The sequence below is a fragment of the Periplaneta americana genome, chromosome 11, assembly GCF_040183065.1.
Source record: "Periplaneta americana isolate PAMFEO1 chromosome 11, P.americana_PAMFEO1_priV1, whole genome shotgun sequence".
NCBI lineage: Eukaryota > Metazoa > Arthropoda > Insecta > Blattodea > Blattidae > Periplaneta > Periplaneta americana.
The window spans coordinates 26,106,000-26,130,532 of NC_091127.1; the positions used below are offsets into that span (position 1 = coordinate 26,106,000).

At 37.9% G+C, this 24,533-nt stretch overlaps 1 protein-coding gene across 1 annotated transcript in view; it reads right to left on the minus strand.

Annotated features, from left to right (window-relative positions):
* Positions 1-692: 692 nt before the first annotated feature.
* The window catches only part of Meltrin (meltrin), a 573,117-nt gene continuing 549,276 nt past the window's right edge, over positions 693-24,533 (minus strand). The window contains exon 18 of the mRNA XM_069839168.1: positions 693-20,712. Coding sequence (XP_069695269.1) covers positions 17,442-20,712 — 3,271 coding nt within the window. The 3' untranslated portion in view covers positions 693-17,441. The remainder of the gene's footprint in view (positions 20,713-24,533) is intronic.

Sequence of the window (24,533 nt, forward strand, 5' to 3'; positions counted from 1 at the left end):
GGAGACCGGAGGGAAAAAGACCTTTAGGGAGGCCGAGACGTAGATGGGAGGATAATATTAAAATGGATTTGAGGGAGGTGGGGTATGATGATAGAGACTGGATTAATCTTGCTGAGGATAGGGACCGCTGGCGGGCTTATGTGAGGGCGGCAATGAACCTTCGGGTTCCTTAAAAGCCATTTGTAAGTAAGTAAGTGTTTCTTAATTGAAATTAACCTAAGCGGGTCGGTGTCTATTCCAAAATCGGCGGAAGTCCCTCAACGCTCGTTTAACCCAATTTTCTTTTATATTACTACAGTGCGTACTTCAAATACTATTATAAATAAAAATTTTTCGTTCTACAGTATGTGTGTTCACTTTTTGCTAACAACATAAAAATACAAATAGGTAGAAACCAGGACTAAATACGACATTAAATATGCCCACATAATAAGTACAATGTGTACTACACTCTATGTAAGGTCTACGAAGACAGGGAAGTATAACTTATGTTAAAAAAATATAACGGATAATAATAAAAATCCTTCATCTTTTGTTCAGAAACACAATGCTTGGACAACTTATCATTTAACTCTATTTTGGACAACATGTTTAAGGGAATTAATTCCATTATCAATAATAAAATATTTCCAATAATACACAAATGAAAGTTTACAGATTAAACAGGATCACAGTTAAATAAAATTACGTGGTACACAAAGTGCAGATTTTATTATTATGATACAAAAATCTTTGGTATGTGTACAATAAAATATCTTAGTTTTATAATACGTTACAATAAAAAAAGACAACGTTGGTAGGCGTACTGATGAGAAACTTTTATACATTCAACATTCTGTCCAGAGTAATCATACACACAAATTAATATCATTATCATAGGCTAGACTATATTTTATTAACAAGGTTCTTATAACGTGACTGTTTGATTCTATGCAGTAGCTGAAGCAGGGTTTGGAAGATGAACAGAATTAAATTTCGGTTCAAATTTTAATGATGCATTATTTAAAAATAATCGCTTCTACCTGTAGGACGTAATATTTCCTTCTCTTATTAGGGTAACAAACAGTTTGAAACATTTGTTTCTCTGAGAATTGTCGAAAGTACAGTTAAGGAGAATTATTACAATGTATAGGATATAAAAAAATTTGGTTACCGAAATCCTTCCATTGAATTGTAGCAAATGATTATCTTTCCAAGGCCATACTTACCTACGAACAATATTTCACCTGTTTGTTTATTGTAATATTTAATTGTCTTGGCATGAAAAAAATTACAATGGTTTTCTGAAATATTTAATGGAACAATGAATGATTCATAACAATATCTTAAAAATTAACCTTCCAGTGTCTTCCAGATTTAAAATAAGCTGTAATGACAAAGTAACATGTATAAATGGAGATTGTCAATGGCACTTCACTTCAAAAGTAATTATGAGAGATTTTGAAAATTCACAGCTGTTCTTATATATAATGTCTACATTGAATTCATAAGCAAAAGAGTGACGGATTATAATTCTACATTTGCAGGGAGTCAAAGCTGCCCACATCTTTCATTTGCCTTCTTTTCTTTGTATACAGTATATACTTTTTACAAAACTACACAAATTGAAAATTTTGTCTGTGCTCATTTGATAATACATGTGCTAAACCCATCACGGGTGACTTACAGTATTTAAACATCCATTACCTCTGAGTTTAGTTGATTATATCCAACAATCATCTTGTTTTGTGGACATTAAATTCATTACAATTTATGCACCATTATAACCTACAACTTTCAAGCTATTTTCGATATATACAATTACCTTTATACAAGCTCTAATCAATTGATTATGTTTCACATGAGGCATAATTTCAGAGGCCAGACTGCAAGTCAGCTGAATAATACATATCAAGAAGTTCGTTCATACATTCAGTAAAACCTGCTCAAAGAACACCTACATTATTGGAACATTCTGTTTCATCTGTGATTACATTCATGAAACTGACTGGAAAGAGAGTAATTCTTGTAACATTCAATATGCAGCATCTTTCTATATTTATTACATTGCTTCTATTAGATCAACGTACAAAAAACAAATACAAGTTAAAGGCATCTGAAAAGATAAATTTCTCATAAAACGAATATCTTGAGAATTCCTTTCTCATTTTCTAAAACAGCTTAGAAACAAACTCTTAACAATCCTTAATTTGACTGAAATTGCACATAAAGAATCAATTTAACTTTTAACTTATGGTGTAAAAACAATGGTCTATACATATCCCCGTGAATTGCTGTACAATTATGAATTATATCAAGGTAATGCAATGATACCGGTTTTCTGTCATATTCTCATTGCTTTTAAAGCAGGTTTTACTGCAGAGCCCGAACTTAATTTGTAAACCACGTGCATCATCTTGTAACTTACTTGAAAGAAAATAACCTCTTATTCTGCTAACCTGACAACTCTCATATTTGCAGTTAACACGAATTTCTATAACCGAATTTTCAGTTAAGCAGCAAGAGAATGACAAGATATCAGATTCCAAACCATATTTGACAAAATAATATGATGATTGTCTTTCAGCCATTGTTGTACACATGAGCTTTGAATATACTGAGTGTGAGGAAGATTTATGCAGTAATTTTTGGACGTAATTCTTCGGCCCAGAAGGAAGAGAAATTTTTTATTCATATATTACCCATGTTGAAAATAGCTATCCAATTTAGAATATACTAACAGTCTAGTATATACAGTCACGAAGCTCAATATGTAGGGAATATGCATCCATAGATAGTTACTAACCACTAGGATTGCTACTATCGCCTCATCACAGACACTGCAAAATAGTACCGGCACAGTCTATTGTTCCTAGTACCCTCAACAACTCAAGCTTCGTGACTGTGTATACTAGACTGTAATGTAATGGAGAAGATCAATAATAAGTAACAATATTCCTTCACTATTTTCTCATTAATTTGACTGTTTTAGCGTTAATTCAACTGTAATAGGTTATCATATAAATTTCTTTCTATAATAGTGGGAGGCATTTTTAGATGCCGATACTGTTCTAAAATATGTCACTGACTGGGGGAAAGAATTAATATTACCATTATTGTTCTTTTGATTGTATTACCTCAAATATTTAAGTCATGCTTCACTACTGGTCAGATTGAATGAAAAATTGTAACAAAAATTTAAATTATTAAATTATCATAAAGTTACAAAGGTTTTGCAGTGTAGGCTTTCACGGCTGGAGTCTATAGATCTAGATTCATTTTCCAGGCTGAGAGGCCGTGGTCTATTGGTTGGTTTTATACCAGACGTTTCGTCTGCAACTGCGGCAGACATCTTCAGTGGAGTGGTATCCGAGGTCGCAAGACTCTTCTCGGCGTACCTGAGGCAACTGATCCTGTGGCTGATTGTGCGGGCGTATTTATAGTGTGGCTCGCGGGCCGAGGCCTGTTGTCGCTGCGGTCCGCGCCACTTTGTTCGCTGCTCCCGTTCTGGGTTCCGTCCTTTTGTTGTAGTGGCTTCTTATCTGTTCTGTTTAGGACCGGGTACCAACAAGGACACGGACATCTTGAGCACGACGACGCACTTCTTCCCCCGTCTACATAGAGAAGCGATCGAAATATATAAACATAACAACAACTTTAATCGCAAGGAAGAAGGCGTAAAGCTAAACAAGTGTTGGTACCCTGTCCTAAACAGAACAGATAAGAAGCCACTACAACAAACGGACGGAACCCAGAACGGGAGCAGCGAACAAAGCGGCGCGGACCGCAGCGACAACAGGCCTCGGCCCGCGAGCCGCACTATAAATACGCCCGCACAACCAGCCACAGGATCAGTTGCCTCAGGTACGCCGAGAAGAGTCTTGCGACCTCGGATACCACTCCACTGAAGATGTCTGCCGCAGTTGCAGACGAAACGTCTGGTATAAAACCAACCAATAGACCACGGCTCTCAGCCCGGAAAATGAATCTAGATTTACAAAAGTTTATTGTACCATAACTTAAAAATAGGTATTGTAGTCATTTAATGCCACTTAAAATAAATGCACTGAATATCCTTCCACTCTTCATGTGGACAGTCAGGCTTTTTAGTGAACTTTCTAAAATCTGTTGTCAATACCTTCCCAGAATATTCCTTCCTTTTTTTATCCACGTAGGCTATATAACATGTACACATGGCATCAGTAATTCCTTTAATCTTCAACAGGACTATATATCTACCATGTAAAACAATTTTTGATGATGCATCAATGCAGTTCACAGTATTTCACAAACTAGTACGTTCACCATCTGCAAGTTGAAACATTTAAAATATTTTCTCGAAGGCCAACACAGATTAGGCTATCTAGGCCTCCACATCCATAAGCAGATTGAGGTACCCCTTAAAGAGAAGGGTGAAACTCTCTCTCAGTCCTTAAACATAACCACCAGCTCTTCATTATGTCCTCTGCTAACAAGTTTCAATGATGCATTAAGGAATATATTTATATATTATAAATAACATGAACATGCACAAGCTCTTCTTGCTATGTATTCAATACACTCTGCAAGCATTGCAAATGACCGGGAACTGTTTGATGTACATAAGCACACTTAGGGCAGGAATTTGTTTTGTTTGAATAACAGCGTGCATAGAGGCCTTTAACACATAAAATTGCTATGTACATTTGTGGAATTGATGATCTGCACCTGAAAGGGTATGATTAATGATGGCACATTGAAAAAATAAAAATCTGACTGTCTTGTTTTATATATATATATATATATATATATATATATAGAAGCAGAAATGCTCCAACAAGAACTCTTACCAATGATAAAAATACAGTAGAGCTTCGATTATCTTCGTCTTCAACTGTTGTTATTTATATTATCATTTATTAAATACCATACAATTCAATTACTGTCCAGATTCTACTAATCGTTTATTCCGGATCATGTACCAATACATTTCTGCTAGTTGACTGTCATTTGCACAATCTCGAGTACCAGTGTGTTTTTTTCTCGTAATGTTGTCACGTGATCAGGACTGGAATTTGAGGACTCACAGTCTTCACAATTCATTATTGAAGAATTGAATAACTGGTACTGTAAAATTGGTTGATGTTCGCAGTTATGCAAAATGGTTACCAGGAAAGTGCCACAACTGTGAAAAGTGAATTATATATTAGTAATGATTCTGAGATAGATAAACGATTGTGTTAAATACGAATAAATATTGTAAAATGTTATTATAAAATTCCTCATTGTATTAGAATAACCAACTATACACTTGGCATAATTAGTAGTTCCTAGTGGAACAATTTAAGTACCGGTAATGAAAGCTCGTGATAACATTATGTAAAAATTGAGTATTTGCTATCAAAACACAAAATTAGGTATTTATTAATTGTTGTAAGCATTTATTAAGTTCTTCTGACAAAGTCCTATAAGAAATGTAATGGAATTAATAATTTTATTAAATGAAATCGTATGATAGTCTTAAGAGATACCGGTACCAGTAATATTTCTTGTAAGACAGTTTCGTTCGAAATTATAACCTACAAAAAAAAATGTTTATGTTTGCCTTGGTTTCACTTTTGGAATGAATTATCGCCATAACATGGGGTTAAGTGATTCCACTATCGTTGTTTTAATAACAGTTGTAGTTTGGAACACATTAATAATGATAATCAAAGCTCCGCTATATTGTTTATTTTCTTCAACATTATAAAAACTAAGCCACCATTGTGGTTCAATGGCTAGAGCACTGGCCTCATAATCTTGTGGACCCAGATTCGATCCCAGCATACCCTCGATTTGTGACTTGTTGGACAACCCTGTGGTTTAGGTAACACAGGGGTTTTCTGCGCAAGCTCAGTTTCCACTGTGGCATCCCAGTAAATCATCATTATCATCATCATCATCATCTGAATGTGGGTGTAACATACACCAGCCTCCTAAAGTGCACCTTGAACAATGACTGTCGGCAAATTGGTTTACATAACTGGCTTCATATGGGTGAATGATGGAAGAGTCGAGTATCCACCCGCCATCAGTAAGAAAAAAAACATTATAAAAATTTGAGTTTTTCTACTCGCATGTAAATAAATCTTCCCTGAAACTTTAATCCATTTTGAATCTTGTGTACACTACTTTTAACACTTGAATATAAGTAATTGATTAACTAGTGGGCTTACTCGTGTTAATTATTTAAGTCTGTGCGACTTACAGCTGTTTCGGTGCTTCATCACACCATCCTCAGAGCCTACTAGATCTCGGCGTCATCTCGAACTTCTCTGCCTGTTATGTGGGTGCGTTTGATTGTTGAAAGGTGTTGAAAAGTGGAGTCAAATAGTGTGTGTACTGAAATTGATATGTGTGTTGAGAATTTGATCGGGATGTGTTTTAGTGTGTTTGTATATTTCGTATTGTTCTAGTGTTCAACACTCTAGAACAATACGAAATATATTATGTATTATTATACGAAATATACAAACACACTAAAACACACTCCGATCAAATTCTCAACACACAGATCAATTTCAGTACACACACACTATTTGACTCCACTTTTCAACAACTTTCAACAATCAAACGCACCCACATAACAGGCAGAGAAGTTCGAGATGAAGCCGAGATCTAGTAGGCTCTGAGGATGGTGTGATGAAGCACCGAAACAGCTGTAAGCCGCAAAGACTTACATAATTAACACGAGTAAGTCCGCTACTTAATCAATTCCTGAAACTTTAAACCTTCACTTTATGAAGGTACAAAAATAAAGCCCATCTGTAAACTATAATATGATAACCGTAAATTCGAAAATGTTTCCCAGAAAACATTTTCACTCGTCCTCACATTTCTTTGAAACCATGGACTTGCCTCATGAAATTATTGCCTCTAAGCTTATACTAAATAAACTATAAAAAAAAAATAACTTTCAAATTGACATTTTTTAATATGAAAAATGGAACGTGATAAGCCTCTGAAAGGCAAGATTCATAACATCCCTTCAAGTACCGTATGATATAATAATATTAGTTAATATTAGTTGTATTGGAGCAAGTTCCTTTTGATGAGGATAATCACTTGCCCTTAGATCCAAGGTTTCCAGATTCACAACCCTTCAAGGCATGATTTAAGGGAAAGCTGGGAGATCCTTTGCAGTATATAAACAAGTCCTGTCCTTGAATGAAAGGGCTCAAGGTAAAATTTACTGACCATTTCCTGTCCACGTCAAAATTCAACCCTCCTAATCATCACGTTCACCTATCAATCTACAACTGAGAGTAATGAATTTTGTTTTATAGGTGCACCCCATGCATGCCACTGGATCGGGAGTATGGCAGTGTTACTAGATTTTAAGAGACAATAAAAATTCTTAATTGAGCTCTGTAGGAAGATTTAAATAATGGAGATCCACGCTACATAAAAGAACCCAAACTCAGACAAAACCACAGGCCAATTACTCTTTGCTTGTATCAAATTCCCTTGCTTTGTGAACAGACGTCCCTCCAGGTCAACATTTCAATTGAGACTGCAGAGACCTCTGATGGACGAAGCAGAAAATGAAGTAGAAAAATTGTGATGTAAAGTGCCTTCATATACCACAACCTTTAAAGAATCTAAAAAATGAAACAAGCACTATAAATTATTTAGATTTTCTTTTACAGCTGCATCCTGCTTAAAAAAAATGAAATCATACTATTTTCCAGGCTAATGAAGTCCAGAATGTTCTTCACTGGCCAAGTAACATATTATAAACCTACCTCGACATTTGCCAATAGTAAAGAACAGGCTTATAAAAACTGAACTTTTGCAGCAATAATTAAACAGTTGATCAATATGCGCAATATTGTCTTTAAATTAAGAAAAACCATTCAATTGTAGTCACTGGAATGCCTTTCAAGAAGACTGCACGTATACTACATGGGTCTCTTTTCTCATCATTGCAGATGATCCATAGAGAATCAACCAAAGCTTGGAGAGTTGGGTAGTAACTTTTTACTAAAGGTATTGGGATGCAATCCATAGTAAAGGGTGGGTACGAAGTCCCGTTACCCCCTATAAATACCTCAAATGTATACATATTTATGTAATTTCGGTCATAATGCAGAAATACATCCACTTTACACTAAATGTGTGTCCTAAGTGTACAAAGGGTCAATATATCCCCCATCATTCTTCTCACACAAAATAATGCGTCTCGAGGTTCAGTGTGACATTCATCTTGGCATTGCTACTGTAATCTGTTAGAAAATATGTCGCATGGCATCCTACAATACGTCAATGGTGTTGTACCGTTCCTGTGCAACAATGCTCTTGATGAAATCCCACAGCGCATTGTCACAGGTTGTGAGGTCAGGGCTGTGAGGTGGCCAGTCGAGAGGAAATGGTAAGATGGGTGACCCACGACCAATCCAGCGTTGTGAAAACTTGTAACAAGGCACTGTGGGGTTTCATCAAGGGCATTGTTGCACAGGAATAGTACGACACCACTGATGAATTGAAGTACGCCATGCGACATGCTTTCCAACACATTATACCAGCAATGCCGAGGCAAATGTCACACCGAACACCTGGTGACGAGTTATTTTGTGTGAGAAGAATGATGGGGGACATACTGATCCTTAGACACTTAGGACACAGTTACTGTAAAGTGGATGTATTATGATCGGAATTACATAAATATTGTATATTTGAGGTACTTATAGGGGGTAATGGGACTTTGTGCCCACCCTGTATATCAAGTAATTTGTGCTGAAAAAGTGATATGGAGGAAGGCGTTTTCTCCGAGTACATTAGTTTTTCTTCTTATCTTGTTTCAGCATTACTCCACTGTCGCCATATTATCATTTCATGAATATCTGTACTTAAAGAGCCATTAAAAAATAAAAAAAAAACTGATACCGTAACCTTCTTGCGAAACTTGAAGCGCACTACACAATTACGTAGGAAGACTCACTACAACTCATATATAGTATATTCTATAAGTAAGTTGTCTTCACTAACTGATAAATATCACACACATCAGTGAACGAACAGGTTTCTAGTCTTCTGTTGCTTTGCATTTGGAGTGTTGTGAATACATATTGAAGAGCATAAAAAATCACTCTTTTAAGCTTTGAGTGTGAAAAATACATATCACAGAATTGAAATTGAGTTCATGAAAAACATGTTTCAACAACACTAACAGTTTCCATACCCACAAATCCCTGTCGACCTTCATGATTTAAAAGTAACAAGACCTGTGCAAGGGTTCCCTACATGCTGGCAAGTATTCAGAACAGATTAATCAACCTCTACAGAATAATCTGCTTTTATATTCAGCTTCAATTCACAAAACACATGAATGCAGCAAATGTTCGATGTAGGCCTCAATGTTGAAATAAGTCTTGTTTTCACACGCAGATGGTAATGGAATACTTTTACACAGAGAAGCTTAGTGTAAGTGGAAGATAATAACACTCTTCTCTAATTAGCAGCATCATTTTTTTCTTGAGAAAGTTATTACAGTATTTACAATTTGTTCATTAAAATTATACATTACGCATATTCCTCACTTAGCTGCTTTGTTAAAGGCATCATGCTTTGGATTAGCGATATGGAATGAGTGCATTCGAACCCTCATGAAATTTCGGTCAGTGTATGGAACCGGTGCTCTTCCAGCATCGTAATGAATTTGAAGAGTTATATCCGGTTTTGTAAGCCAGCTATCACGACTGGAGAAAACTGTACTGACCACACATCACTTCATTCTGATTGGGTGAAAAACATGTTAAGGCTTGTCGACGTAAAGCCAGCATTTGGCTGGTTGACCTTGGCCCTTCATAGGCTGTCGCATCACAGATAGAAAGATAACAACCTATATAGAAAATGTAGCATGAATAAAATTAAAGTGGCTATAGGTTAGCAGAAACCTTATATTTTTCTGCAGACAACTGTACATCCACAAATACGTTCATTTTTAATTTTCCATGTACGAATTAATTTATTATTAAAATTTACAACATTATGTGGCATGTGGCACTGTACTTGCATCACTAAAAATTAGTATAACAAAACTGTACCAAACATCTCTCTAAGGAACACGCTCCTGTCTTGTTTAACTTTGAACAGAAACAAATTTACCTCACTAAAGCTTTAAAAAGAAGCTATTGTCCCTCTGTGGCACTATTTTCTTTACTTGGTTATTTAGCGACACTGCATCAACTACGAGGTTATTTTGCGTCCTTGGGATTGGTGATAGCAAGATGGTATTTGGCGAGATGAGGCCGAGGATTCGCCATAGATTACCTGACATTCACCTTACAGTTGGGGAAAACCTAGGAAAAAACCCAACCAGATAATCAGCCCAAGCAGGAATTGAACCTGCGTTCGAGAACTCCAGATCGGCAGACAAGAACCTTAGCTGACTGAGCTATGCTGGTGGCTCTGTGGCACTATTATACATACTTATTTGACCTCCTAGAATGCTCCTGCAACAAAGCAGTGATTGTTCTGCTCAAGTGGCAGAAGTTACACTGCCATAACTTTCAATCTATGAATCCTGTCTAGCACTACAATGGTGTAGGGTTTTTGTTCTGTCTATTGTTCAGTTAACTTGACAAATTTTAGTTAGAGGGACAAGAATGGATGTGTTATAGAAGTTCGTATGAACGATGTAATAGGGTAAAAATTGTTTATTCACTTTGATTATGTAATGTGGACTTTACATCGCTAATAAAAATGTTGTAAACACATTCATTACGCAACTAATTACGTAATGATACTTCTATTGCGCAACTAGTTAGGTAATGATACTGCTGTTATACAACTAGTTAGGTAATGAACTTATTTTCACGATGTTTGTTTATTTCTCCTAGTACTGCTGTTCTGTTATAAACAAAAACTTGTTATTAAAAACTAATAAAACAAACATAAATGAATCGTCTCTTGCAGGAAGAAAATAATAATAATAATAATAATAATAATAATAATAATAATAATAATAATAATAATAATAATATAATCGCCTGTCTACAAAAGACATGTTCAAAACTAATAAAATTAATAGGATTACTTTTATTACAAAATTAATTTTTTATCAAAGTGGATAAAATGGTTCAAGATCATTTTTCCGAATGTACTTTTTCTCGAAATGCAAAAATCCGAAACCAAATTTCCGAATGTAATTATTCCGAAACCAAATTTTCGAATAGTTAGTTCGTTAGTTATTGGGATTTTTCTCACCTGAGGAGATTTTTTTTTTTTAATAAAATCGGTTTTCAAGAATAAAAATATAAACATATACATTCACTCAGATGAGAGATTTTTAATTTACGAGTCTTACGTTCATGAAGATGATAAAGGTCCTCAAGTAATCATTTTCTGCACTAGACACCAGTTGGAGCTGGTCGTGAGAAGTCATACATATTTGTGATTGTTACAAATGGAAATATTGCTATGAAATGCATGTGTAACAACATCCACACATGTCTGAAGTTTCTGGTTTAGGCGTGCCATCATGGAGATACGACCCTTGATAGTAGAGTCATCTAGAGAAGGAAAGAAATTATTAGATGGCTTTGTCTATTATAAGAACAAATCTACGCCACCAGGCAAAATTGATTGGAATTGTATAAAGGTCCGTACTAAGGAAGATACTGCTCGTGCTATTACCACTGATCCAAATGATAACATTCTGATATTAAAGGGTGTATGTGGTTGCTGGTACACCATCCCAATTTCTACACAGTTTTGTCAGAATTCCAGAAGGAAAAAAGAGACACCAATACCATGACCCGAGAATTTCTTATGGGCCGTGCTGTATGAGGGGAGCCAAGAAAACTATGGAGGAATCTGCAGGCTAGGATTGCGGGAATTGTAGCACAGTACCAAATGTACAAAGATCAGGAGAGCGCATGGACTAACTTTGGATACTTGGACATCATTAAAGACACTTATGCAATTACATGTCTGAAATATATCTTTTGTATTCTGTAAAAATTATCATTACATTTTCTGAAATAAATCTTTTGCAGTCGGCCTGGTTGACAGAGTTGGTATAGTGCTGGACTTCTATGCCTGAGGTTGCGGGTTCGATTCCTGGCCAGATCGATGGCATTTAAGTGTGCTTAAATGTGAGAGGCTTATGTCAGTAGATTTACTGGCATGTAAAAGAACTCCAGCGGGACAAAATTCCAGCACACCGGCGACACTGATATAACTTCGGCAGTTGCAAGCGTCGTTAAATAAAACAAAACATTAAACATCTTTTGTAACCTGAAAAATTTTCATTATATTTTCTGGAATAAATCTTTTCTATTCTGTAAAAATTGCCATTACATTTCTTGAAATAAATGTTTTGCAGTCTGTAAAAATTGTTATATTTTTGAAATAGTATTCGGAACTGAAAATAATTCGAAAAAAATTGACTTCGGAAAATCGTATTTGGAAAAATGTAATTCAGAACAAAATAATAGCATTCGAAAAAATTTACTTCGGAAAATGGAATTCGGAATTAAATCGCATTCGGTACTTTGGCATTTGGAAGAATGTTTTCGGAAAAATGGGCCACTTCCGTATAAAACATTGTATGATATATTTATTTTAACTTCATACTATAATACTCGACTGGTTATCAAACTCGGTGTATGGCCTCGTTTGATAACTTTCCAATTTCATATTGTAATATGTTGTTGTTGTTTTCTAATGCCAGGCGTTTGACAATAAAGTCATTTGATCTCTTGCACTCCAATATTTTTCAAAGATATTATCATGACCGGCCAATGAAGCACAGATTTTGAGGTGTTCCGAATCCATTTCTTGGTTTGAGTTGCACAATGGGCAGTTAGGGGACTGATATATTCCAATTCTATGCAGGTGTTTAGCCAAACAATCATGGCCTGTTGCCAATCTAAATGCAGCTACAGACGATTTTCGTGGTAAATCGGGAATTAACTGTGGATTTTGATGCAGAGAGTTCCATTTTTTCCTTTGGGATTGTGTTATCAAATTTTGTTTGTTGAAGTCTTAAGTATGTAGATTTAATAAATCTTTTCACAGAGTAATACGTAGATTTAGTAACAGGTCTGTAAGTAGCAGTGCTGCCCTTCTTTGCTAAAGCATCTGCATTCTCGTTTCCCAGGATTCCACAATGGGATGGTATCCATTGGAATACAACTTCATATTGTAATATAGAACGCTACGATGTTCATATCGTAAATAACTATTAATTGGATATTCATTCATAGTGTTCTGTCCTAGGGCAGGTCTTTTCACTGCAGACACATTCATCTAACAACTTAATACAATTAAATTTATACCCATTAAGGTTGTAGAAGGCAGTTTCCACTTACATAAACAATGTTTATGAGATGAAATTAATTTCTGGTACTGTACAGTTCAGATATTCACCAATGCATAATGCCTTTATAAGGTACCATTACGTTTATAAATAAAGGTAAGATACGTTTAACTTTGCTGAATTAAAAGCAGATTTGAGTGCAGGACTTGTACACAAGGCTTGTAATGATCTGATACCATTGTTATATTAATGTTGCTAGTGTTAACTTGAATGTGGCATTGCATTACAGCGAGGGAAGACGAGGGTTGTTTCAGTGTGCTTAGTGTAACTGGAAGTAGAAGCTGCAAGAGGTACAGGGATATTCTACTCTTTAGAGTGCGTAACATCCATTGCGTTGATGGCAGCAGGCTAACATGCAATGCTCTTCCTTCTTTAATAAACATAAACAACAAATACTAATTTTTTACTTTAGTATCCGCAGATAGTCATTCTGCCACAAGTTTCATGGCATTTTTCTATGGTTATTCATACAAATTTTGCAATTACACCTTCACATACAAATGCCTTCTAATGTAGGAGACAGTAGACTTGCTTTCATGGGTTCAAATCTGGCTATGACTGATGGATCTTAAGAGTGATAAAAATCCAAGTACAATTCCGCATGGAGAGTAAAGCATGTATAACTTTATGTAGGCCTCAGTAAGTTGAATTTAACTTCATTCTTGGGCACAATCTTTTAACACTTATATAATCACTGATTATCGTTATTGGACAAGTAATAACTACTTCACTATGCTAATAATATAAATTTTGGCAGTAAATTATCTGGCGGACTAGTTTCGACGTGTCTTGCGTCATCCTCTGAATCGTAACTATAATTTTCAATTTTATATTTTGCATGAATGTGGACATATTGCAGGAACTCAAAATGGATCCTATAGTTAATTTTGTTCAACAATATCGACTTCAGTGGAAAAAACATGTCGAAAGGATGGATCGCACTAGATGGCCTAAACAGATTCTTACTTATGTACCAAGAGGAAAGAGGAAATTGGGAAGACCACAAAAGCGCTGGCATGAGACCGTAACAGATCCTGTAGGGTCTAATACGTGAGGGATATGATGATGATGATGATTTTGCATGAATAAGGAATTCGCTTATAGAAATAAAAATTAATATATGATAAATAACAACAATAGAGAAGTAAATAGATATAAGATAGATATAAGCTATAAGAGAAAACGTATATTACAAACCCAATCAAATACTGGAATGATGGTAAAACGGATATTTTATTTATTATCGAATGGAAAAAAATCGTAAAAAACAGCATTTATAATTAGAGTTGACGGCAATTCGGAAGGCGATAGTCTGCTAGTGTTTGCGTCGAGAGAGACAGACAGAGAGGCAAGGCAGCGTACAACATTGCCACATCGTACTTCACGAGCACGTGCAATACAAATAGTGCAGGAGAGAATTTAAATTATCAAAAGACAATAATGACCTTAGCCGTTGATTACTGTAAGCATGACATCAAACAAACCCTCTTTCCTTCACTAACAATATTCTTTGCACGTTTCTCAATCCCACACCACATGCTTCTGCAGTCGTTTCTTGTGCGTTGGCAACATTGCAGTCAGCATCAAGATGGCCGCCAACGTTCTTAAAATAATTATACACCTCAAACACTATTTTCCGCGCCTGCCTGTGCAACACTTGTCTTTTTACAGTCTCTTCTTCCATTTATTTATCTTGCACATACACAGTAAATGTTAGTTTTACTTGTTCAATGTATTGAAACACACATACGTGAACGAGCAAATGCTGGGTAACTTTCGGTGCTGGACCCTGGACTCATTTCACTGGCATTATCACCTTCATTTCATTCAGACGCTAAATAACCTAGATGTTGATACAGCGTCGTAAAATAACTCAATAAAATAAAACACACACGTGAACAAACGAACTCTGGAAGTACTTGTTATAGACTGATTCTGATTGGTTCTATTGTACCAGTTTGTGACATCACATACCAGAAATGCTATGGCGCGTGTAGCAGCTGACCGCCTTCCGAAATGCCATCTAGTCTAGTGTAATAAATAATACTGCAATAACAGTTGTTCTGATGAGAGCTAAACATAAGAAAATCATAAAGACACGTCGAAACAGTAGATGGATGAATGAAGTGTGACACCCAGTTAAGAAAAATCATTCTGTAAACACAAATAATGTGTTACTAATCCTGATATGACAAATTATTGCCTGCAAACTGAAAGGCACTATTTTTTTCTTATCGCTTCACTATATCACTATTACAAAAGCAATTGTTAATTTAGTGTGAAGGGAATCATAAAGAAATGACCATCGGCTTGTCAACCAATTCACTGTTTTCGAGTCTCTGCACCAATTAAAATATGGCAGAATACAGTGACGTCCACTGCTGTGGAGTAAGGCTTAGCATGTCTAACCGTGTAACTAGCGGGCCCAGGTTCAAATCCAGATTGAGGTTTTTTCCTGGGTTTTCCCTCAACCCAATATGAGCAAATGCTGGGTAACTTTCGGCACTGGACCCTGGATTCATCTCGCTTGAATTATCACCTTCATCTCACTCAGATGCTAGATAATCATATCAGTTGATAAAGCGTCGTAAAAACTAAAAAAAAAAAAAATACAGTGAATACAAAAATGTTCCAACTGATGGTACGAAGGTAATTTCATAAGATTGGCAGAAGTATGAAGTAAATGACGCAACACCAATGAAAATTACGACAGTTGCAGTTAAAAGATTGATGAAGAAGCACGTGTGTTCGTTTCGTCCATAGCATACTCTGTGTTTAGGTAACGAGAGCTAGAAATGGAGCCTACACGTGTCTCGGGTACTGTGACGATTGAATACCAAAGATCGAATCTTTACAAACCCTCCTTCCCCACAGAAATCCATACTTCCACAGTGCTTTGAGTGGAGTTTGTGGTGAACTTACAATAGATTGTAATACAGTTTCTCGTTGGGCTATTCGTTTTCGTGATGGTCCTGTCAGTAAGTTCTCAATGTCCAGACATTTCTGCTTCTGTTCAGCAGTCAAGCAGTGAGGGACCCATCGTGCAGAAATTTTCCTCTTCTTTGTCAAAATACAGAATACTGAATTTGGTGAAATCCTCGTAGCTTCTGAAATTTGCTCACATGTCGTTCGACTCTCTTCCTGAAGACCATTCGCCACAAGTTTCACACTTTGTCTTGATGTTTTTGGTCTTCCTGGTCTTGCATCATCATCTAAGCTGACATGAAAACGAACAGCCCAATGAGAAACTGTACTACAGTCCACTGTAAGCTTACCATAAACTCTGCTCCGATGTGAATTTCTGTGAGGTTTTGTCACATAAAGATTCGATCTTTGATTTTCAATCATCACAGTACCCAAGACACATGTAGACTCCATTTCTAGCTCTCGTTACCTAAACACAGAGTATGCTATGGACGAAACGAACACACGTGCTTCTTCCTCGATCCTTCAACTGCAGCTGACGTAATTTTCATCATCCACTTCACAGTCCTACCAACCTGTGCATTATTTACGAGATGACCCTCATATATCAATGCTCATGTAATAAAAATAAAAAACAGCCAATGAATCAAGTGAATGAGACTATCTTCTTCAATAGAAGAATTAAAAAAAAAAAAAAGATTTCCAGTTTAATTTTCATGAAGCAAGAAATCTTCAGATGTGGAATGGCAATAAAAGTAAAGTGGAAGAGCCTGCAAGGAACTTGCTACCATCCAGTAGCCATTTCCAGTACAAACAATGAAACTCGAACATTACTTTAACACTTGGCAGTATACATGGCTTAATGTAAAAACTATACTTGTAAACATGACCTGTCTCGATGGCGTCCTACTACCTTAGATATGCTGTTGACGTTATCACTGGTAATTAAGCTATGCTCTGTTACATCTTTATCACGGATAGGTGGCTGCATCTATACCTTACAATACTGTGTCATATGTCTACTGATTTATTTTTGCAATACTAATGTGATTGCCATCATTTTCCTAACGTACCCACTCTGGACTTCTCCCATCCAGTTTGACTAGGTGGGGCTGCAGCGTTTGCCCCGGCTTGATCATACCAATGATATGGAATGATCCTACTGCCAAACAGGTACCAACCCTCAAGAACTTCACTTCTTGAAGCCAACATTCCTACCTGTCGATGTTTCTGCAGGCGTAGTTTTAGATCCCAACTGGGTCGGTCGCGTTTTGTTGGCAGTACTGGATGGCGTTCTTCCAACTGTCACACCCCCTTTTTCACTCGCTGCTGCAGTTTCAAACTTCTGCTGCAGCGATGCTACATGTGAAAGTTTATTGGCAGCAGCTCTTGCTGCCGCTGGCATAGATTTACTGCTCCCACTCGTCACATCTGACGCAGACTTGGTCACCGAGGTCCCTCGCCCCACCCCTGCAACCTTGCCAGTAACGTCCTTCGCTGTGGCTGTCCCTACCTTTGCTTTGTCCTGCTGAGAAACACTGCTCGATGTGCTGCCACTTGCTGCAGGTTTTGCTAGCGATGGTTTGGGTGCCAGCTGGGGCTGTTTCACTGCTGAAGTCCCCTTGAAAGAAGAGTGGACAGAAGGTAACCTAGTACCTGCAGCCGGAGTCGTTGATTTTGTAGAAGCTCCACTAGCAGCCGAAGCGCTTCTGCTGACAGAAGAAGTGCTGCTTGGAGTCGTACTTCTAGTTGGCAGACTAGGAAGGGGCTTTGCCCCCGCCACCACATCAGGGGACTTCAAATTAGCCTTTCCGTCAACTTTGGAACTTCCTACTACATCTGGAGACCTTCCACTTCCTCCTCCAACAGAACAGCTCGACACCAGATCAGGACTATTGTTGGCCGGAGGTGTCTGACCTCTCATGCCCACACCTGGGGATTTTCCTCGATGTAAGGCGCTGCTATTGATGGTCGCCGTAGGTGTCACTTTGGTTGCACTGGCAGCTGGCTTCGTCACAGCATTTCCAGTCTTCACAGACAAACTAGGTGGTGTTGGGGTTCGATGCAAGGATGTTCGCCCAGGCTGGGTGGATGCATTGGAAGATTTTCCCACACTTGTTTTATCACTCGTAACCTTCAGGGACGTGACTGGAGAAGGAGGGCTCTTGGATGTGGTGCCCCTGTTCGGCAGAGTTGGCACAGTGTTCTGAGGTTTTACTGCTTCAGTAGACATAGTCTCTGTTTTATTGTCTTTCACAGATGAGCTTGTCCCTCGGAAACTAGCTGCAAGGGGTCCTAGAGATCTCTGTAAACTGGAACTGTAGGGCTTATAAGTGGAAACATTGTCAGGTAAAGTAGTTGTTTTCTTGGTGTCTGCTGCTGGAGTAGCTGTTGCCAATGTGTTGGTTGTCTGAAGAGGTGTTCTGAAGGTGCTCATACCTCTACTGCTATTGTTGGCGCTCACTACAGAAGCCTGAGTCGTTACAGGGGTCTTAGAGGAGTTTACAGTCATGGGACTTAGGTACCCACTGTTTGAACTTGAGCAGCTGCCGGTAGATGGCATATGGGGAGAGCTTGCCTGGGTGGATAGGTTACTGTAGACACTGCTACCTGGGCGATAAGAGTTGGCATTGACGTATGTTCCAAGTGAGCTGTTGGAAGAAGCAACAACACTGGATTTGTCACGCAAGAGCCGGGGCGATGCAGAACCTGCAATCGAGGAATCTGTTGCTGTGATGGTGGATGCTGTGTCGTCCAAGTCTGACCCCTCACCCTTGCCTTCCTTTTTTCTGCCCAGTGTCGATGTACTGTAGATGGATTCCATGTTCCTGGCTTGAATCTCATTCACTATCTCTGACAGCAAGCCAACAGACTCCACACTTCCAGCTGAGATGCTATTCTCCACAGGTTTTGGAGACTTGTATTCACTGAAGGTTGGTGACGTGTACTCGAACTTTGAGACTGTGCCTTGCTTGTCGTCAATACTCGACTTGGGAGGTACTGGAGCTGCATACTCTGAAGGTGGAGTATACCCTCGCCCCATTTTGCGACTGCTTTCAGGGGGGCTCTCCTCAATAACCGCGTATATGTTGTCAGCACTATTTGGACTCGTCTCCTCGTCTATATTGGCCAAGGGGGCAGGGTCTGACAGCAGATTGAAGCAGTCGTCATAACAGTAGTCGGCAGGACTTGCTGCTGGTGGGTTCTGGTAGCCTGGCACTCCGATGATTCCTGTTGCTATTTCCCCAGGCTTTGACGGTGGTGGCGGTGGTCTGGGAGGCGGTGGGGACGTGGGACGCGTGCCTGCTGGGATACTTGTCGGTCGCTTTGTGCCTGATGGCTGTCGCATCGACCCAAATGTTGGGATAGAAGGTCTCTGCGTGACTGGCCCCTTGTCTCTAAGGCTCTGTGCTCGCATTACCACCGTCTTGGATGCTTCACCTGTGGGAGGCGGGGAAGGGGCAGGCCTGACAGGCACAGCTGTTTCGGGCACGTCAATGTCTTGCTGGGGAATGGGATTCGAGATTTGAAGATTGCGTAATGCCTCACGGTCTAGCTGCAGTTTGCTGGCTTTCACGCCGTGGTGATGGTTTCGTGGTAGAGAATTCGTGCCTCCCTTTTCCTTTTCCTTTTCCTTGCCTCCCTGATTCTGTCGCATCATGAAAGAAGCCAGACGAGTCAATGTGGGATAACTTGGTCCACTGTCTTTGCTCTTTTTTTCTTCTGCTGGGAATGGGCTGACAGCCAGAGTGTTGGGGGATGATAAGGGTCGTGCTGGCTTGCTAGTAGATCCAGTTAAAGGAGTGTAACCTGATGTTTCAGTACTGTTAGTAGGGACTTCTGGTGCCGGTCGACTTGGAACTGAAGCCGTTGATGAAATGAGTTCCTTAGCCGTGCAGGTAGTAGCGTCCAATATTGGGCTGCTAATAACCGGACGGGATGCAATGGGCAGCTGGTTGTTGAGCGGCACAGCCTGAGCTGTAGACATCGTAGTCGTTGTCGTTGTGCTAGTAACTGTTCCGGTCACTCGTGCTGGGAGGTTCACTGATTTGGGAGACTTGATGTGCACTGCTGGCACTACAGGAGGACTCACAGAAGTGGCAGGCTGCGTCCTGGAGGGAGAGGCAGGCAGCTTAGTAGGCGACGAATTGTTGGAGGACAGTGGCGTTATTGTAAAGCCTTTGAACTGCCCGAAGAAGTTGTTCTGCAGGACAGGGGCGCCATCAGCGCCAACAGAATTCGATGGTTTGGCAGTTGGACCCACTCCATTTCCGACATCATATTTGGGAAGCAGAGACACATGGGCGCTATCAGAACTTCCTGAGCCATCTGCAGGCAGGGGGTTGGAGATCTCTAGACCACGCACCCCATTAGCCAGATTTCCAGAGCCTCGGAATGCCATAGAGTTTCCTCGGCTGATGCGTCTTGTGGGGGGTGGTGGCTTCTTATCTCCCGACTTGCTCCTGAGGGGACAAAAATGAATGTCTTAAAATTCTCAAACATATCACACATGATTGTGCATAAGCAAGTAACAATTATGAAGCGTAAGATCAGTGCTTAGTTTAAGCATGTTTTCAAAAATCACTGCATGATTAATCGAATGTTTGCATCAATTGTTTCTATGTGTTTATGATGGTTGTTGTTTCAAGGAACACTATATTGACTTTTGGTAACATGGTTATAAATGAATTACAACACACAGTTATAGATTTCTAATCAGCCACTGATTACATATACTGATGCCCCAGATCTTAAAGAAGCCGGTATTCATTACTGATAATTACTGCTTAATCTACTTTGTTTCTATTCCTGTCACAAGCTCAAAGATTAACTGAATTTTGTCGACCTGGTTGGCGAGTTGGTATAGCACTGGCCTTCTATGCCCAAGGTCACAGGTTCGATCCCGGGCCAGGTCGATGGCATTTAAGTGTGCTTAAATGTGACAGGCTCATGTCAGTAGATTTACTGGCATGTAAAAGAATTCCTGAGGGACAAAATTCCGGCAACGCTGATATAACCTCTGCAGTTTCGAGCGTCGTCAAATAAAACATAACATTTTTAACTGAATTTGCAGCTTAAAATAGAGAAATATTTTATTTATCTAATCTGTCCCTCCATCCATCCATCTATTCAATGTTCTCAATTGAGTTTCTACATAAATGATGCTATAGTTTACAAATTTAAAAAAGCAACATTGGAAAATGTCTCTAAAAAAATTCAGAATTCTTCTGAGCAATATAGAATTATGTTATAGTTTACCAATATTTTAACTGACTGAAAATGGATTATGCCTATGGACTTTGCTTGATCTTCTTTAAATTAAGCAATTCCATTTCTTAGTCCTGACCTTACCAATCTTTATTTGTATTCCTCAACATTTTCGCTATTATTATTATTATTATTATTATTATTATTATTATTATTATTGTGGTGGTGGTGGTGGTGGTAGTGCTAGTAATGGTGATAGTAGTAAGTAAATATGGCGATGGTGGCAGCAGCAGTAGCAGAAACATTTTTATTCACTGCTCAAACAGTAACTTACTGGTACTACACATTTTGAGCAGATACTATGTACAAGATACATTAATTGTTACTGCACTAAAATTTTCTTGTAATATAACACTTGTAAGCTATCCAGTTTTAGCTCCTTCCTGTGTTGCACTGTACTCTGGTATTACACCTGTCGTTTATAACGTTATAAGTTTTTATTTCCTTTATTTTTCACTTTTTCATATTTATTTCGCCAATCCTAATGTGTTTTTTTTATTTTTTCAATATAACAATTAATTTAATCGTCACTGTCATCGTCGTTGTCAACATTACCATCACTGATCATCACCACCATCGTTATTAAGGCTATCAAATCAGTGAAAAGCAGAATTACTGACCCAAAAGTCTGCTTCTAAAAGTTTTTCGGAAACTTCAATTCTTCCAGAGTCATCAAACCATTTAAATGTTCCGCAACATTCCCAGACACATACAAACTTTCTTAGTAAGAGCCAGGACAGGCCATATTATCACTCAGAAGTATCTTCACCGCTTTAATCTTGTTGACTCTAGTAGTTGTTGCCGGTGCAACAATAATGAAGAAGATTTGGAACATATCCTCTTAAACTGCCCTGTCAGAAACATCCATAGAACTAATCTAAAATCTGCAATCCCTGTAACCTTGGATAATTCTCTCCAATATATACTGAATACACCTCATCTTTGGAATGTGGCTGCTGAAATATATAAACCAGCATCGTGCTTTTTACCCATCATTTGTAAGAAGAGGAAATTCATAGCGAAACATAGTGGAACACGTGTTGTCAGCAAATAGCTGGATACACTACGAAGATAGATCAAACCATTCAAATGATGATATGACAAGTGTTCACTGGATATTCTTGTCACTTTACATATTTTTTTTACGGAAACATGATGCATTCAATTATTTCAATGATGATTTTGAAAACATGCTCTTTCATGTCATTTGAGAAAAGTATAAGTGGGTGGAGAGATACATAGCTGCAAAAAGATGCAGTGTCTCCTCGAATATTACATGCCAACTCAATATCACACATCTGGCTATCACTTGACTCGGTTTATGTTAAGATTATCGTTTATGAAAAGAAAGCTTTGCGAAATTACTTAAGAAACCATTTCCACAGGACTATAAACATGTAGAAAGAGGGATGAAGTATCTTTCGAATAAATTATTAGGCCTATCGAAAAGAATAAATGGTATATCCATATTAAGAATTGATTTAAAGAAAACGACGTATTTATCACTTAGGGGGAAAACGATATTAAAATCTTATTGTGGAAAAAAAAAGAAATTATAGAAGATTGTGACAAATCTCTCGCACCAGATACCTGTACAATAAAAGATTGAGATTTGGAAAATAAATTGCTAACAATGAGATTAGTAAAGGAAAATTTGTAAACACATCACAAATAAAACGAAAATAAATATTTACGATGCAGTTGTAAAAATGTGATTACTTACAGAGTAGGTGTATGGTCCTTAAAATAGAAACATATTTTTGAATTACTAGAGTATGAAAGCATATATGTGTGACTAAGTACCAAATGTCATTCTAATCTGGATGGACTGTAGTAAAAAAGTGACGTGTACTGCCTTCGTCAAATAAATTTAATCTGGTTTTGTTTGTTTTTTATATTGTTTGTGACAGTGGGAGCCTATTTTATGTTTTATTAAAGTACCTCTTACTTTTTAATCTTAAAAGTAGTGTTCACATGCATATTAATATTACATTGGATGATAGCAAAATGTGATACTACACAAACAGATATGAGAAATAGAGTGTAAAGTGTATCATGACTTCAAAACTCAATCTCGTAGCTTAAGTGCAACACATCTGCTACCGGTACCAACATTTTAATGTCAGGAATGCATGCATTGGTTCCACTTGTGAAACTGAGCTTCACATAGGACAAAAGATGCAAGATAAGCTAGAACTTTTCTTATAGGCAGTGAATCTCCCATGGGAAATACTGTAATTTACAAAAAAGATCTAGACTACTTTGTGATGAGTTCCATGGCAAGTGGATTGCAATGTCACATTCTGTATACCGTAGCTAACGAGAAAACTTGAGGATGGTAAATACAAACATGCTTTGTCAACAACTTAAGTTTGAAGTATCTGTAAATCATTATCATGTTCTTAAATCTTTGTCGTTCTGACAAGGGAAGGGTTTCGGCTCGAATAGGAATTTCGTATCCAAAATTTGTATACAGGTCCATCTTTACATCTCTGTAAAGCTCCCAAAAGCATTCGTTTGTGTAATGTGTGGTTTGTCTATTAGAGCACTATACAAGTTGAGGTGTGGGGAGAGCAATGCACAAGTTAAGAGGATGGGACACCTTACCCGTAAGCCTAGCCTAGCCTAGACTAGCCTAGAAGCTAGTGCGAATGATAAAATGTCTAGAGCCCATTTAAGAACATTTTTCTCCAAAGTTCTGTCTGAAAATATTGCAGCTAATCAAAAATGTACACTGTTGTGTGAGTTATTGAATGTGCACAAGGACACAACCTTAATAAATGAATCATTCCAAGGCTAAGACAAAAAACTAAATATTTCCAGCCTCTGGATATCCATTTCCTTATACAATACAAAATATATGCTCGGAGGATAACAGATTGCATAAGGACTCTTGCTGAGAATCCAGAACTTAACTTGAAAAATCGAGTGTTTATAATGAAAATGCACTCTGTTATTCATAACCAGTTGTTTGCTCCAGTATACAGCCCTATGCTTCAGTATTCCTGGCAGTCCT